Source organism: Mirounga angustirostris, unplaced genomic scaffold, assembly GCF_029215605.1.
Source record: "Mirounga angustirostris isolate CCGP_5_RB_7025 unplaced genomic scaffold, mMirAng1.0.hap1 SCAF_2, whole genome shotgun sequence".
In the NCBI taxonomy this organism is placed as follows: domain Eukaryota; kingdom Metazoa; phylum Chordata; class Mammalia; order Carnivora; family Phocidae; genus Mirounga; species Mirounga angustirostris.
Window position 1 is genome coordinate 158,513,030 of NW_026991710.1, and position 15,649 is coordinate 158,528,678.

Here is a 15,649-nt window from a genome sequence, read left to right on the forward strand (position 1 = left end):
GCCCTTTGGAGCTGGCCTCGGGGCCAGGGCGGCCCTAAGTGCAGGGGACCCTCCTACACAGGGTCACTACGTCCAACCTCCTACCATCCGTCAGCCCCAAGGCTGTCAAGGCAGGTGGCACAGGAGCTGTGGGCAGGGGACGCAGAGCTGTCCAAGGGGCACAGCCCAGCCAGACCCCTCCTCCTAGAAAAACGACCAAGGTCTTGCTCTCGCGAGCACCCCAGAACCCGCGCCCCCGCCCCTCAGCCCAAAGCCTGGGGTCACCAGCTTCCCAGGGTTTGCCTTAAAGCCAGAGGAGCAGGCCGGCTGGCCTATGGCCAGCAGATTGCACACGGGGCAAGTGGCGGGGACAGGACGAGGAGCTGGGGCGAGAGGCTTATATAAGCCCTTCTGCCCAAACGCCACTGGGATTAGTGGCCCACAAAGCCCTGCTCCAACGGAGGAGGGGTCTCAGCCAGGACTGCAAACTGAGTCCGGCTTGGAGTAGGCCCAGGTCCTTCCAAGGTATCTGTGTCCGGGTGGCAGATTGGCCGCTGAAGCCCAGGCAGCTTCCCGCCCTTCTCCTGCTGCTTACCAGAGGTCTCTGGTCCTCCCTGTGGGCCCCTGGGGCGGGGACACGCACGCAGGCTGAGAAGGATGCCCCCTGCAGAGGGCCCCGCAGCTCTAAAAGCTCCTTCTGTTCCAGGTGTCCATGCACTCGACAATGAGGCTGGCCGCAGCAGTCCTGTTTCTGAGTCTCACGCTGGTGGTCACCAGGGACATGGAGGAAGGCGACTTGTGTTTGTACGAGGCTCTGTCTGACGCCGATGCTGTCCTCTGCAAGTAAGGCTGGGCGGGACTCCGGAAAGCAAGCGGGCTGGCCGAAATGGGGCTTGAGATCTCAGGGAGGGGTGTCTGCAGAACCAGGGAGCACTGTCTCCTCAGGCAGCCTCTGTGGACTGGCAGAGAGTAAGTGAGCCTTGGAGAACACCTGCCTGGAGGACGGCATTAAGGAAAGAACTTGAGACAGCCTCCTGCCTTCCAGACGGCAGGCTCCCAGCCCCAGAGGGTATACGGGTCTGGTCAGCTCCCCCTCGTACCCCGGGCCTCCGGACCTGAGAGGCTGGCCTCACCCTCCCTGCTGGGACCCTGAGGGACCATCCCTCCCCACAGCCTGGACTGCTCCCCTCCCCCCAGCAAAGTGGCATTTTAAAGATTAGTGGCAGTTGACAGAGGGCGTGGGATTGGGTGCTCCCTGTGTGAGGGCGGTTGTTTGCTTTCCAGGGACAAGGCCCCGGGAGTGTGGGACAGGTGGGCCTTTTAGGGAGTGTGGCCTCTGGGTGTTGTCTAGGGAAGAGGCCAGGTGTCGGGGTGGGCCTTTTCCCCTTTTGAGGGCATGAACTTCTCCCCGCCTGCGTCTGCTCTCTCCTCCCTGACCACCCGTTGGAAAAGCCAGTCCTGATTGTCCTGGACTCGTGGCTCATCCTGAGGGTGGCCCGGCCACTTTGCTGCCAACTCTCTCTGCCAGTTTAGTGGCCAAGGAGGCTGGCATCCCACTGAAGCCATCAGAAGTGAGAGAGTAGGGAAGAACTCTCCTTTCTTACTCGGTCTCCTTGTGTACATTTGAATCCTTACAAATGTGACTTTTAGAAAGATAAGTAATGTTTTCCCTCAAAAAGTGAGGTAGCTGAAACCCCTCTTCCCTCCCCAAAAAGATGATACACATTCTGCTCTTACCAGTACTTTTTTAAAACTCTGGTGAAACAATTGTGGGTGAAGTTTTGTGTGGGAGAAGGCGGGAACGTGGCTGCCTCTCACATGTGGGCTCCAGTCCTCTAGGTGCTCTGCGGAGTGGAACCTTCCCGGGGGTGGACCCATTTTACTCGGGTAGGCAGAAGACCAAGTTCTCAGGAGCTGGGGAGGTCAGCTGGGCCGGATCACGATAAGGCCCCATTCCAGAGTGCCTGTGTGCTTCCCACGTTCACTGTGGAACACTTAGAAAGTGATCATAATGTGTACGGTCACTGGGGGTAACCGGCCTGGGCCCCAGCTGCCCTAGGCTCTGCCCTGCAGACCTCCACACACGCGCTGGTGTCCTGGTGGCCTGAGAGCCCTGGGGCATAGAGGGAGCTCCGATGTGTGTATCGAGCATCTTCGTATTGCCGATGATTAAATAACCTGTCCACAGTGCTCGCACACCTTACAAGGGGCAGAGCTGGGGTTCAGCCCCCCTTGTCTGACTCTGCACTTAACACTCTTTCCCCGCTCACCTCCAGCCGCTGACCTTCGTCCAGGGGCTCGGAGCTTCTCAAACTCGAGGAAAGGGGAGCTATCTTAGTCCCCTTCGGGCAGCTCTAACAAAATGCCAGCACAGGGCGCCTTAAAAACAGCAGAAATTTACTTCTCATCCTTCTGGAGGTGCCAGCAGATTCCATGGCTGGTGAGAACCTGCTTCCTGATTCATAGATAGCTGTCCTCTCACTATGCCTTCACCGAGTGGAAGGCACCCCCTGGAGGCCCCACTTCCTGATGCCATCACACTGGGGGCTGGGGTTCGGCCTATGAATTGGGGGAGGGGCAACTGCAAGTCAGTCCTTTGCAGGAACCATTCTCAGGACTGCCTAGAACACACCAGCAGACCCCCAGTTTGAGAAACCCGAACTTACCACACTAAGGTTGCCTGGTAGGAAATGTCCCATTATAAACCATCACAGCAAAAGGGGAAGTTTGCCTTTATTGCTACTGAAGATTTTCATTGGTAAAAGGTCATCACTAACTGAGAACCCATTATGGATGTGCCAGACCCCCGAGGAGTGGTCAGTACCTCCTTTGCTAGACCCCCCTCCCCAAGAACCCTGCTCAGCTCAGGCTTCTCACCTTGCTAAGACAGCCCCCAGAGAAGCTGCTATTTAGAGTCTAACAGGGAATTTGTAAAGTTAGGCCTTAATACCTGAGGGTATGAATCTAGAAAAGAGGAATTTTATGTATAGGGACAAGCAGTAGGAACACACTGTTAAGAGAAAAGCTCTTCCAGAGTAATACCTTACCTACGCCTGAGACAAGCCTGAGTAGACTGACAAAAACACTGAGATCAGAATTTAGGTTCACAGGCGCCTGGGTGGCTCAGTCAAGCATAGGACTCTTGATTTCAGCTCGGGTCATGATCTCAGGGTGGTGAGGTCAAGCCCCACCTTGGGCTCTGTGCTAGGCATGGAGCCTGCTTAAGATTCTCTCTCTCCCTCCCTCTGCCCCTCCGCCCCAACCCACGTGTGCTCTCTCGCTCTCTCTCTCTCTTAAAAAAAAAGAACTTAGGTTCAGTCTCCGCGAAAGAACCATAGTCATCTAACCCGCACGCTTTGGGTGAGTGCACTCAACCACCCGCTCCCACTGCCTCCGCTGGAGCCTGGGAGCTGCCCCCCCCCCCCAAAGCCCTCTGGCCTGTGCTGGAAGCTCCGCCCTTGAGAGGGGGCGTCCCGTCTGAAGGCAGGGGCCGCCTCTCTCCAATTCACCGCCCTCCTAGTTTTGCCCCCGTCGCTGCATCGACACTGCACCGAAGGAGTTGTTGCTCTGCTCCCTGATGGTCCTTCAGATGTTGGGGTGTCATGCTCTGCCTTCACCCGCAGCTCTTCTACGCTGGGCGTCCTCCTCCATCCTCCCTTCTTTCCCGGGGGCCTCGCTTCTGGGCCCCACTTCTGGTTGCAGACAGACCCATTGCTCTTTTCCAAGGCTGGCGCCCCGCGCGTTGACCCCGAGAACCGTGCAGAGAGGCTGGGGTGCCCACCGAGCCCCCTCAGACGTCTGTGAAGCCGGCCTCACCTCCACGGACCTTCCTGTCATCCTGGCTTTCAGGCCCACGGAATCCCGAGCCCTTCCGCAGGGACAGCCAGGGAGCCGTTTCCCTCTGATCCGCCTCTTACAGTGCTGAAGGGACTTCAGCGACCACCCCGTCAGACAGAAGCCCCGAGAAGCGCAGCGACTCCCCGGGGAGGCGGAGCGGCGGGCGCAGGGGAAGTCAGACCGCTGGGGTAGTTCTCCCCAAACAGAGCGGCCGCTCACCTTTGTTGTGTCCCGTTTTCTGGGGTGGGGTTCCGCCGGGCAGCTGGGGCTCAGAGCCCCTCAGGAGGCTGCCCTAAAGCTGCGGCCTCATGTGAAGGGTGGACTGGCCGGGGTGGGGTGCTCGGCTCCCCAGCTTGCCCGTGTGGCTGTTGACAGGCCCTGGGCCCCTGCGTGCCACGTGGCCTCTCTGTGGGGCTGTTCGCCACACAGCAGATGCTTCCCCCAGAGCCAGGCTCTGAGGGGGAGAGCGTGCGAGAGGAGCCGCAGGTTTCTTACAACATAATCTTGGAAGCGACCTCCCACCGCCGCTGCCCTCCCTTCTCCTTCCCAGGGAGTCACTAAGTCCAGCCCCCACTCACGGGGAGGGGTCACACTCAGGTGGGAGGACCAGGAGGCGGGGCTCACGGGGCGGGGGGGTGGGCATCGCGGACACTGTCGGCCACACCCACATCCCTGTCCCCTCAGTTCACCAATGTGGAGACCCTGGGCTGGTTGCTTCACTTTCTTTGGGCCTCCGTTTACCCACTTGGGAGAGGGGAATAATAGCAAAAGCTGCTTTGAGGTATTGTTGTACAGAATGAAATAACATGTATATGATGCACCTGATCCATTCCCTTTCCCCCGGCCCCATATGCAGTGTGAGATAGTGACCACGCTGGGACCAGAGCCCCCTGCCGCTCCCCTCCGCACTCCCAGGTCCTTGTCAAGTTGGCCCAGAAGCCCCCAACTCTGGGGGTGGAGACAGAACGTGCCCCACGTGAGGTACCCCATGAACAGGAGGGCACTGCAGGAAGAGGGCACAGGTTCTAAAGTGTGTTCCTACTAAATTCAATTTCGATTCCTTCATCTCAGGCTTGTCAGATCTTTTTTTAGGCTGATTGGATCATTTGTTTTAATCAATGACCCACTTGATCATTGCTATTAATCAACTTTGTGCCGCTCACAAATCAAATACATTTGCCTTCTGTGTCCTGATCCAAGCCTTTGGTAAAACTGCTGAACAGGACAGGCCCGCACATGCCCCCGTGGCCCGGCCTGCGTGTGGGGCAACAGGTGGTTTTCAGACACCGGGCTGGCAGTGACCCATGGTGTGACCAGGGCTGGGGGCACGGACCTAATCCCTGTTCTTCTGGTGCCTACCTTTCCAGGGTCCACTCTGTGGCTTGAGGCCCACTCACGGAACATCAACGTGCTGCCTTTGCTAAACTTTTTAAACATTTGTAGCAGTTCCACTGGGATAAAAAGAGGAGACCCATTCGTCCCCTGGGGAAGGCTCCTCTGGTCCTCTGTTTCCCTTCTCCCTGCCCCTTGGCCCTTCCCAGTTCTGGGCTGTGTGCTGAGTCTTCATCTCTCTGCCAGTGGAGGGTCCCCTCTATCGACCTTGGACCTTGCTAGCTGCAGTGACAGGGAGTCATGGCAGAAACAAACCAAACGGTCTTTAAAATGTTGCTGTTGGGGCGCCTGGGTGGCTCAGTCAGTGAAGCGTCCGACTCTTGGTTTCTGCGCAGGTCATGGTCTCAGGGTTGGGAGATGGAGCCCCACGTCAGGCTCCACGCTGAGTGTGGAACCTGCTTAGGAGTCTCTCTCTCCCTCTCCTTCTCCCCCTCCTGCCACACGGGTGTGCTCTCTCTCCCTCTCAAAAAAAAAAAAAAAATTAAAATGTTGCTGTGAGGAAAAATGAAAACCCATCCCTAAAACTTGTTCAAAAGTGATCAAAACCATGACATCCAAAAGGAATTACTATAACCTCACCAAGAGGTATAGGAAACAAGTGAGCTGAGCAAACCGGAAGTTGAGCTAACTGGCCCGAGGCTCACCGGGGGTGCTGGCCCACAGAAGCTGTCCTGCATCTGCGGGTGTCACAGGCTCCGGCTGCCAGCCCTCAATGTGGGGCCTCAGGAGCCACTGGAAGGGTGGGGTGGGAGGGGAAGGTGGGACACCCCACCAGGAGGCTGTCCTTACCTTCCTCCCAGATGTAGAACTTGGGAGCACCCCCCCAAGAGCTCTTCCCTCATTATCTCCCCACTGGGTCTCCTCCCGGCATCACCCGCAGCAAGGGAATCGTGGCCAGCTCTGGGTGACCACTGACAGGCCGTGGAGCTGCTCAGCCACGCTGGGCTTTTTGGCGAAGGCTGAGCACCCACCCCTTCTCTGTCAGTGAATCATCTTAACCAAATGCACCCTACAGAGACCCTGGGTCTAGGTGATAAAAAAATGACAGTGGGACAGAGAGGAAGAGCAAATTAAAAAAAAAAAAAAAACAGTTGGCACAAAGATTTTGTTTTTTTTAAATATCTATTTCACAGCCTGGTTTACATCCCTGAGTTTTGGTTACAGGTGAGCCCTTAAGGCTAACCCTGGTGGAGTTTTGGGAACAGCCCTCCCAGTGAACCGGATTCTCAGCATTTGTGTTCAGCTCTTTGCAGGGAAAAAGCAGATAAATGGATTCATAACTACTGTCTTAGTGACCAGATAGTTTACCTCCTAGGAGACATTTGCATTTTGAAAGTGCAGGGAATGGTATGTCGAGAGCCTAGGTTATTGGGCAAGGCTTGACCCTAAGATGTGGCTAATGGAACTACCAGTGAGGATTGCAGACATGGAGAGGATCTGGATTGTTTAGGGTTGACGACTGCCTGTACCCGTGAAGAAGGCTGTGCTCACTTGCTAAACCTTTCTTCATGTAAAGAGAACATTCCTGGAAAGCAATGTGTAAATTTTGTTCTTATAAACCCAATCCTACTTTAAAGACACTGACCAGGTTTGCCTAAGGATGTACGTTCTTTCTGAGAAGTAAATACAGATGACAGTTAACACCTTCTGACCACTGATGACACGCTGGCTCTGTTGTAAACATTGATAGCCTACTTTACTCCTCACGCCAATGCTGTAAGTAGGTACTCTCAGTGTCCCCATTTTACAGGTGAACAAACTGAGGCACCAAGAGGTCAAGTAACTCTTAAACCACACTGATCACACTAGTTAAGTGACCACAACTAGTTCATAGCAGGCCTAGGATTCAATCCCACTTGATTCCACATTCTCAATGGTGCTAGACTGAAGCGAGTGAGCCCTCCAGGCTCTCCTAGAACTGACATGGGCTGACCATCTCCCTCTCTCCATAGGGGCCTTGAAGTTTTCTACCCAGAGCTGGGGAACATTGGCTGCATGTTTGTTCCTGACTGCAACAACTACAGACAAAAGATCACCCACTGGGCTAAGCCCGTAGTCAAGTTCCCTGGGGCCTTGGAGGTAAGTGAGCAAGCCTGGCGTGGAGGAGGAGAGCTTGGTTTCTCTCTGAGCGTGCTCATCTGGGTGACTTGAAGCCTTGTGCAGAGCCATCTGGGTTGGGTAGACCACGGATGCCACAGGCAATGTGCCCCCCTGAGAGCAGCCCCATGGCCTTGGAGGAGGTGGAGCAGGGGGCGCTGCAGACTGGGAGCTTTAGCAGGACTCTGGGGCTGCTCTGCTGGGGCCTTTGCCTGCTCGCGGAGGAGCCTGGCTCCTCAGTGTATGTGGAGACCAGCTGGTGTGTGCTTTGGAGTCGGCAGAGAAAAGGAGGAGAGAGGGAGTCCTTTTCAAGGTGCGAGGTGGCTGGGCTTTCCGAATGATCTTCTGAATGCGGAGGAGCTAGTTTGTCATGGGCAGTGCTTCTCATGTAGGCTAAGCAAGCAGAGAAGGGCATCTTGACTCCATCATTGCAATATGAGACCCACCTAAGAGTTTGCTCAGGCTTGTCTGAAATAGAAGATTGAAGCATTTTTAGGAATTGGAAGAAGTATTCTTTCTACTGGGAAATGACTAGTACTACCTTGTTCTGGAAGCTTCCCTTAGTCTGGGGATGTGGTAGCCTGGGGAAGGGCCATGCGAGTAGCAAGTGGGACTGTGGCTGCTCCCTCCAGCGGCCAGGCCAGGTCCTGGAGGTGCTGCTCCAGTGTTCTCGTCGCTGTTCCTTTCTTCCTTGACCCCTGGGCCACACTGAGCCCCCAGAGTGTCGGCGGTGGAGGGCGGCTCTCGCTTCGTCTGCCGTGTTTTACTAGGAGGTGCCTGGGGCAACCTACGTACAAGGACCGCGATGTGTCCAGGAACCAGGCCACAGATGGGTGGAGACGGAAGGACGTGACCCCGCATGCACACAACGCGCACAGCCTTCCGGTCCTGCCGGCTCTTTCTCTCTGTCTGTCCGGCCTGGGCACTCTCAGTGCTGCTGTTGATCAGGCCTGATGGCAGCCAGGACAAACACAACAAAATAGCAAGTGCTGCGGTGGGGATCGCAGGTTCCTCCGAGGTAGAGGGTAGATTTTTCTCTATTTCCAGAACTGTTTTCACTATCACAGAACCAATAGACTGCGATGTGTCCCACAATTTATGGGATTGCGAACATGAAGCTTTGACTGGCTATCGTCTTTGCCACCGTGACAAGCATCCTTTCCTTTGGAAAGCTAAGCAAGCAATGAGGAGGCCTTCTGGGTCTCCTCTCCCTCAACCCTGCCAAGCCTCACGCACATGACCATGCATGCACACGCACGTGCACACATGCACCTGTCAGCCCTCCTCCCTGGAGACCCGTGGCCTGGGTCACAGCGGTGGACATGTGGGAGAAGCCGAGGAGACTTTGGCCACTAAGTAAGATTCTAACACTTGGAACAGGACATGGAGGGCTGCAGAAGCAGGGCAGGAGCCCAGTCCTTTAGAAGAGTATAATGCTGCTCCTGTGACAAGATGCTCAACTTTGCCATTAATGCACTTGTCCCTGGCTCTGCCACTGAAGGAGTAATGAGGTGGAACCAAAATACTTTCGTAGCCCAGCGACTGTCCCTGGAGGGATTCTCAAACTCTGCATGATATTATAGCAGGTGTCCAGTAGATGGCAGTGTAGACTTTTCTGAGTACCTGGTGTACTTGGTTTGAAGCAAGCTTGGGAAGTCTACATTTGATTCAGCTTGGTCCACATGGATTGTCCTGGGGTGTGGGCATGGAATGCAGAGAAGACGTCACCCCCACCAGGTCATGAAATTTCCCACCCTGTCTCAGTCCAGAGGCGGGATGGGGGAGAAAACCCTGAGACTTATGAGGGACACAGAGCTGTGTTAAGAAAGCCAAGGAGGGTAGAGATTTCACAAAGAAAAAATTGGTCAAAGTGATGGAAACAGAGGAAGAAAAAGTAATATTCTACTACTATAGAACCTGACATTTTTTGGAAATTTAACTGATGCTTGACAAGGCAGATTCAGTTAGAGTTCCCAAAAAAAAAAAAAAAAAAAAACAATTGAGTGGTACCCACTTTATGCTGGATATTATTCATGTGTCATTTCATTTAAAATTTTCATCAAGTCTGCAATTGAAGTATTTCTTTAGTTGAGACTCTTACTAGCAAGTGACAAAAGCCAGCTCCAACTGGCTTATGCCAAAGAGGGAAGAAATTGTTGGGTCACAAACTGAAAACTCCAGGGATGGCTTCAGGCATGGTTGGATCCAGGTGCCCAAACAACATCACCAGAAATCTATTTTTCCCTTTTTCTCTACTTTTTTCTAAGCTGGTTTTATGTGTAAATAGACTCTTTCCTTGTGGTGGCAAAGACAACCCCATCAGTTTCAGATTTGTGTTACTAGTTTATCAATCCCAGCGGGAATAGATTTGAGGCTTTTCAACCATTAAATATCCCAGGATTTGTCCTGCTTAGATCACATGCCTATCCTTGAACTAATGACCCTGGGTAGCCCCATTAAATCTACAAAGGCTGAGAGCAGAAAAGGATGGTTCCTCCAAAGGAGAATCAAGGTGCTAGTTATCAGAAGAGGGAAAAGATATCGGGTCAGAAAAACAAGAGAAGTTCCTGTAGAAGGAATTAATCAGAGCAAGTGCAGAACTGGAAAGTGGCAGAGCCAGGTCTGCCCAACTCCAAAGGCTTGACCACCAGACCACTGGCAATGGCTCTCAGGGGAGACATCAGGGTGCTGGTACCGTTGGGGAGGGCTTGCTGAATGAAGCTTTCCTGGGACAGAAAGCAGTGGTTGCTACAGAGGGTAGTGATGAAGAGGGGGAGACAGGCCGGGGACAATGGGAAATGAGAAGATGGGTAGAGCTTCCCTGAAGGGGTAGAGGGAGCAAACACCTCCAGAGAAAGAGCAACTGGAAAAGCGGATGCTATCCTGGGAATAAGGTCCCTCAAAAATGCAGGCAGGGGGAGCCCTCAGTGACACAGAAGAGGATTGAAAGCATTTCCTCTGGGCCCAGGGCCTGGTAAGAAAGGGCAAGCAGGTAAGAATTGGCTATGTGAGGAAAGTGCCTTGTTTCAAAGGTGATTAAAGCAATGCTACCAAAGCAGCAGGTGCTGGTGGGGCATGCCTTGGGAGCCTCCCACCATCACCAAGCAAGCCCCGAGGCCCTGGAAGGAGGGGTGCAGTGGGCCTGGGACAGTGCTTCCGTGCCTACCAGAGGTCTTCCTGCCTGCACACCTTTGCTCAGGCCACTGCCCATATCTGGACCCTGCATTCTGGGACACCCTGCCTGCACCAAAATGCCTCTTCTTCTAAGAAGCCTTCCCTGACTGCCTCCCTCTTAGCCCTCTCCTCATCCCTGGCTGGTCTCTTCTTTCTCTGAGCTTTTTAAATATCCCCTACCCACCAGATTTAGGGTTTACTGCCTCTGGCTTGTATTGTGGTTGCTTATTTCTATCTCCCAGAGCCTTGGCCAGTGTATAAGCTCTAGGAAAGTAAGACACCCCCCCCCGCCGCCCGCCGCCACAGCCCCTTACCAACATTGCAGACCCCATGACCAGGTGAGTGAGTAGAGAATGAATGAATAGCAGGTGGAAGGACACCTCCTGGAGTGTGAACGTGAGATGTGTGAGTTCCACCGTTTGCCTTTTAAGCCGCTGGGTGTCCAGGTGAGCCTGGGGGACCCTAAGCCAGCCCTAGTTTCTCCTCCACCCAAGGTGGGTGGGGGCTGAGGGCTGGGGAGGGGAAAGCCAGGAGACGAGTCCAGCGGGTTTCCCAAAAGGCAAAGTTGTGCAGGGAAATGTGGATGGTTCCTGTGCCAACAACCCTGAGAGCTGAGAGGTGTCGAAATACAAAGAAGCTTTCTCTCCGGGTGCTTTGACAAATATTAAGAGGCAAACATCTTAAAATGCATCCCTCTGAAGACAATGCAAACTGAAAGGACCCTGAGAAGCTTCTTGACTGAGGCTCATTCTTCACCTTGAATTTCACCAGCTGGAATCCTTTTGAAGTGAAGAAATTGCCTTTAAGTGGGGAATGTGCATTGCATTAGAGAAAAGGAACAGGAGTCCTGCTGTCCCTTAGGTTTCTAGGCAGGCTCGGCTCCTTTCTCCTTCCCAGAAAGCAGGTGACTTTTTATGTCCCAGAAAGCGGACATAGCCCCACACCACCCTGGGCTCGCAGCATTTGTGTTGCTGCCTCCTGGGGCCACCTTCTTGCCCTCACGGGCCCAGAGCAGGGACAGAAGTCGGGACACAGGTGGTGGCATCTCAGACTTCCCGTGCTCAAAGAGACCTCAGAGCTAACTAGCCCGCCTCCCATCCTTCTCTTTACACACAGAGCAGAAAAACCGGGGCTCCTGTGGTCACAAAATGATTATTATTAGTGGAGGTGGGACACAGGGCTCCTGACACCCAGAGTGCTGGTTAGAGCAGCCCCGGAAGGATGGGGCTCATCCGGGGTAAGAAGGGGCAGGGGAGGAGCATGCATACATGGTGACTGGGGAGGACCGGGGATAGTGGCAGAGGGAGGGTTGCTGTGACTCTTGGGTTTCTGTGATGGTCAGGCAGGGGAGTAAGGGTGAAACTGAGCATCTAACTTGTCCTCCAAAACAAGATGCTTTGGAGAGTGAAGGGGAGTGTGGTTGATAATTATCAGGATGGCAAGGGTGATAGGGCACCGTCCCATTATTATGGCTTCCAGCAAGGGACACAAGAGAACTAGATCTACAGGGACAAAGGCCAGTGGCAGCGACTCTGCAGCTGGCCGCCCACACCAGAAGTGTGCAGGGAGACAAGACGCACCTGAGCTATTGAAATGCTGGCGGGAAAGAGCCAGTGCTGAGGGCAATGCCCCATGCAGCAGAAATTGGAGAGAATGGGCCCATTGGAGAAGTTCGCATCTGAGAAGAAGAACCACGGGGGTGGCAGAGGTCAAACAAAGGGCAGGAGATTTCCAAGTTCCTCAGAGGTCAAGGGTGGGAACCGCAGAAGAAGCTTCCGAGGCCCCAGGACTGGGCATGGGGGTGAGTAGGAAGAGGCGGGAGAGGCAGGTGTGCTCACTGGAGGTGGCCGCCCCAGGACGGGTGAGGGGTCTTCCAGGCTGCCGGACCTGTGAGCTGGAGCGCAGGCAGCAGAGCCCCTCACACAGGGATGAGATGCTATCTGGAGGCTGGAAGGGATTTGGGTGTGAATGTGAGAAAGTGCACTTTGTGGGCATTCCAGACAGAAGTCAGAAAGGTTCGGGACCAGAGAGGCAGGAATGGAAGGGGGTGGCCACCAGGCTCAGACTCGGTGTGGGGGGGCGCACGGGAATCAGCAGCAGGGCCAGGTTGGGGAGAGCCAGTAGATTTGGGAAATTCCCTGGCACTGCTCTTAAGGATGGAGAGAAGAGTTCCAGGACAGGGGGCTGGGAGCAGATGGTAAATCCAGGACAGGGTGGGGGTTCAGCTGTGCCCCAAGTGGTAGAGGGAACTCATGACCGGCAACCCTCACCCAGGGCCTAACCTGTGACACAAGCTTAGTAAATGCTGTCAGTTGTCATTGTAAGAGACAGGCCTGGAGTCTGAAGAGTACAAGGCGCAGAAGGATTTGGGCTTCTGGAGCCTCTGGGAGGCCTGGGTGAGTTTGAGCTCAGAGGCAGGGAGGAGTGCTGACAGGTGGAGCCAAGCCTGGGAAGGCAGGTGAGGAGAGCACCCAGTGCCCAGTGGAGGATGTGTGGATGGAGGAGGACCTGCTCAAATGTCCCTTTGTCCTTTGCCCCTGGCCAAAGCCTGCTAAAATCACCCAGGTGTCTCGGCCATCGGCCGTGGTGAGGCCTCTGGCCACAATGGGGCCCAGTGAGAGAGCAATGCTTATCATCGTTTCTAACCCTTGCTGTCAGTGACGTGAAGTTGCAGAGAAACTTCTCAGGTATTCACACGATCCTCCTAACAATGTTGGGAGCTGGGCAGAGTTGGGAATATCCCCATAGTTGCAGATAAAGGGCCCTCTTGCTTTCCCATTATACATCCAGTCTACCAGGAAACCCTCTTGGCTTTGCTTCCAGAATATATCCAGAAGCTGACCACTTCTCCTCTCTTCCACCATTAACACCCTGGCCAGGGCCACCACCCTCTCTACCTGGGTTATTACAATAACCACCTAACTTGTCCCCCAGACACCGTGTCTGCCCCAAACCCCCAGCGTATTCTCAATAGGTCACACTTGCCAAAGCTGGGGAGTAGGAGAATCAGTCTTAGATCCCCTCCAGCCCACTGTCTCTCAGCTACATAATTTTGCCTCTTGACTCCATCCTGGTTACTTGAATACAGATGGGGTTCCAGGTAGTTTCATGCCTAAGCATCTTTGCTGCCAAAGATGCACAGCTTTGCTGCACAGCTAATTGGCTATAAGGCAATTTTGCTGCAAAAACTAAAATCATGAAAAATAAAAGAGGGACATTCATTTAAAATGACATAATGAAACATGAAGAATGAATAACAAAATTAAAGACTTTATTGTGAAATATAAAATACTTGAACATGTTAAAAATGCATAGTGTAGATTCATGGCAACTCTAGACATATCATTGATTTTGTGGATTGTACCTAGGTACTTGTCTTCAAAGTCTTTCCTTCATGCTATCATGCATTTTCTTTTCTTGTTGATTTGTCTCCTTTTTCAGCCTCACACTTTTTCTCTTTTCACTAAAATTTCCTCCTCCATTGAGAGAGGTATCGGTTTCCAAACACAAGGATGCGCACCTCTAGCTGAGCTTTGTATGGCGTGATAACAACCTTCTACACTGCTGTTTGTTTATGGCCTCTGGTCCCATGTCCACTTTGGACTTTCCAAAGGTCTAGGACAAATGTGGGTTGAAAACTCTGAGTCACTGTATAGACGGCTACGAGGGCTAAGATTATATAGGAAAAAATGCACCAGTGAAACCAAACTGTCAGCCAGTTACTTTTCATCTTTTACGGCGAAGTTGCCTTACCGCCGATTACTTGCGGCAACAGTGAGTGCAGCAGAGATGCTCACGGCCAAAGGGTCAGGCGCGGCCCCTCGTGTCCACACTGGACTCGGGGGGCCGTTCCTGGGTCCGCCGGCTGGGGCCGATCCCGGCGGAGGCCTCCTGTCTGCCCCTCCACCGGTCACTGTCGTGCGAGCTGGGGACACAAGCGAACGCAAACCCTGGTCCTGCCTGCCAGCAGCAGCCTCTGGTGAAGGTAAGAACGTGCGTGGTTGTCATTATAAAAAGACTGAACTCAGAAGTGCTTGTGCGGCTGATGTTTTGCTTCTGGGCGGCTTCATTAGGAAGCTTCTTGGCCTTGATCTTTATTTCCAGTCGTCGTTCTCCCCGCACCACCTTTCCTGTCGTTACATTCAGTGCTCCAGGGTTTGCAAAACCTCTGGTCAGACCCGAGCCTGACCTTCCCGGGGCTTTTTAATCAAGCCGCCTGTCCCCCGTCTACAGTGGTGCGCCTCCAAGCTCAGGCAAACGGGCTCAGTGGTTGGGCATCTGATGTCGGCTGAAAGCTTCCAGTCAAGTGTGGGGAAATGGGTTCCAGATGTTTTTCAGATCAAATAATGTTTCTTTGGAAAAAAAACAACAACAACTGTGTGGGCCGCTCCTCAGAGGGGGCATGTAGGATCTGAAAGGAGAGTTCACTGGGTTTGCATCCTGGTTTTAAAACAAAGGTCATTTAGCAAGTGTCTGTGTGGGGCACTTCGCGTGTGTGGGATCTGTTCAGAGCCGACCGTTGGGGGTGTAAGCAGAGGCTTCTTGGATTTTAAAATAGCTGCCCGGTCCTTGTAGGAGCCATTTGGAGAGACGAATACTCAAAGTTTGAATATACAGTGGCTTGTTGCATGTTCTCACTGGAGAGAAAAGACGGTGGCCTAAAGAGCAGTTCAGAGAAGGGTTTTGAGGCTGTTTGAATGAGTGATGATGTTATTTGTTAACACTTGCAGTCTTGGGGTGGGGGTGGAGGAGGGAAGGAGATGGAAGATCCTCTGCTGGGTGGAGCAGCAGTCCCATGGACTCTGAGGTATCTCACTCTCTTACCTGTGCACCCTCGATGCCAGCCAGCATCCTGTTCTGTGTTAGAGCCCATCTGGCCCTCACCAGGGCTACGTGGGCCAGGCAGAGCCCACGTTTTACAGATGAGGAAACAGCAGCTCATGGGAAATTATCTATTTAGTTTTTAATAGACTTTATTTTTTAGAGAAGTTTTAGGTTCACAGAAAAATTGAGTGGAAAATACAGAGATTTCCTATATGCCCCTTGACCCACACACAAGCAGCCCACACTATTAACATCGTCCACCAGAGTGGTATATGTGTTACAATTGATGAACCCACACTGACACATTGTTATCACCCTCAGTGCATAGTTTACAGGAGGGTTCCCT

At 53.4% G+C, this 15,649-nt stretch overlaps 1 protein-coding gene across 1 annotated transcript in view; it reads left to right on the forward strand.

The window, feature by feature from the left end:
• Positions 1–15,649, forward strand: part of PEBP4 (phosphatidylethanolamine binding protein 4) — a 246,464-nt gene that overhangs the window by 46,229 nt on the left and 184,586 nt on the right. The window contains exons 2-3 of the mRNA XM_045880019.1: positions 686–822; positions 7,161–7,287. Coding sequence (XP_045735975.1) covers positions 692–822; positions 7,161–7,287 — 258 coding nt within the window. The 5' untranslated portion in view covers positions 686–691. The remainder of the gene's footprint in view (positions 1–685; positions 823–7,160; positions 7,288–15,649) is intronic.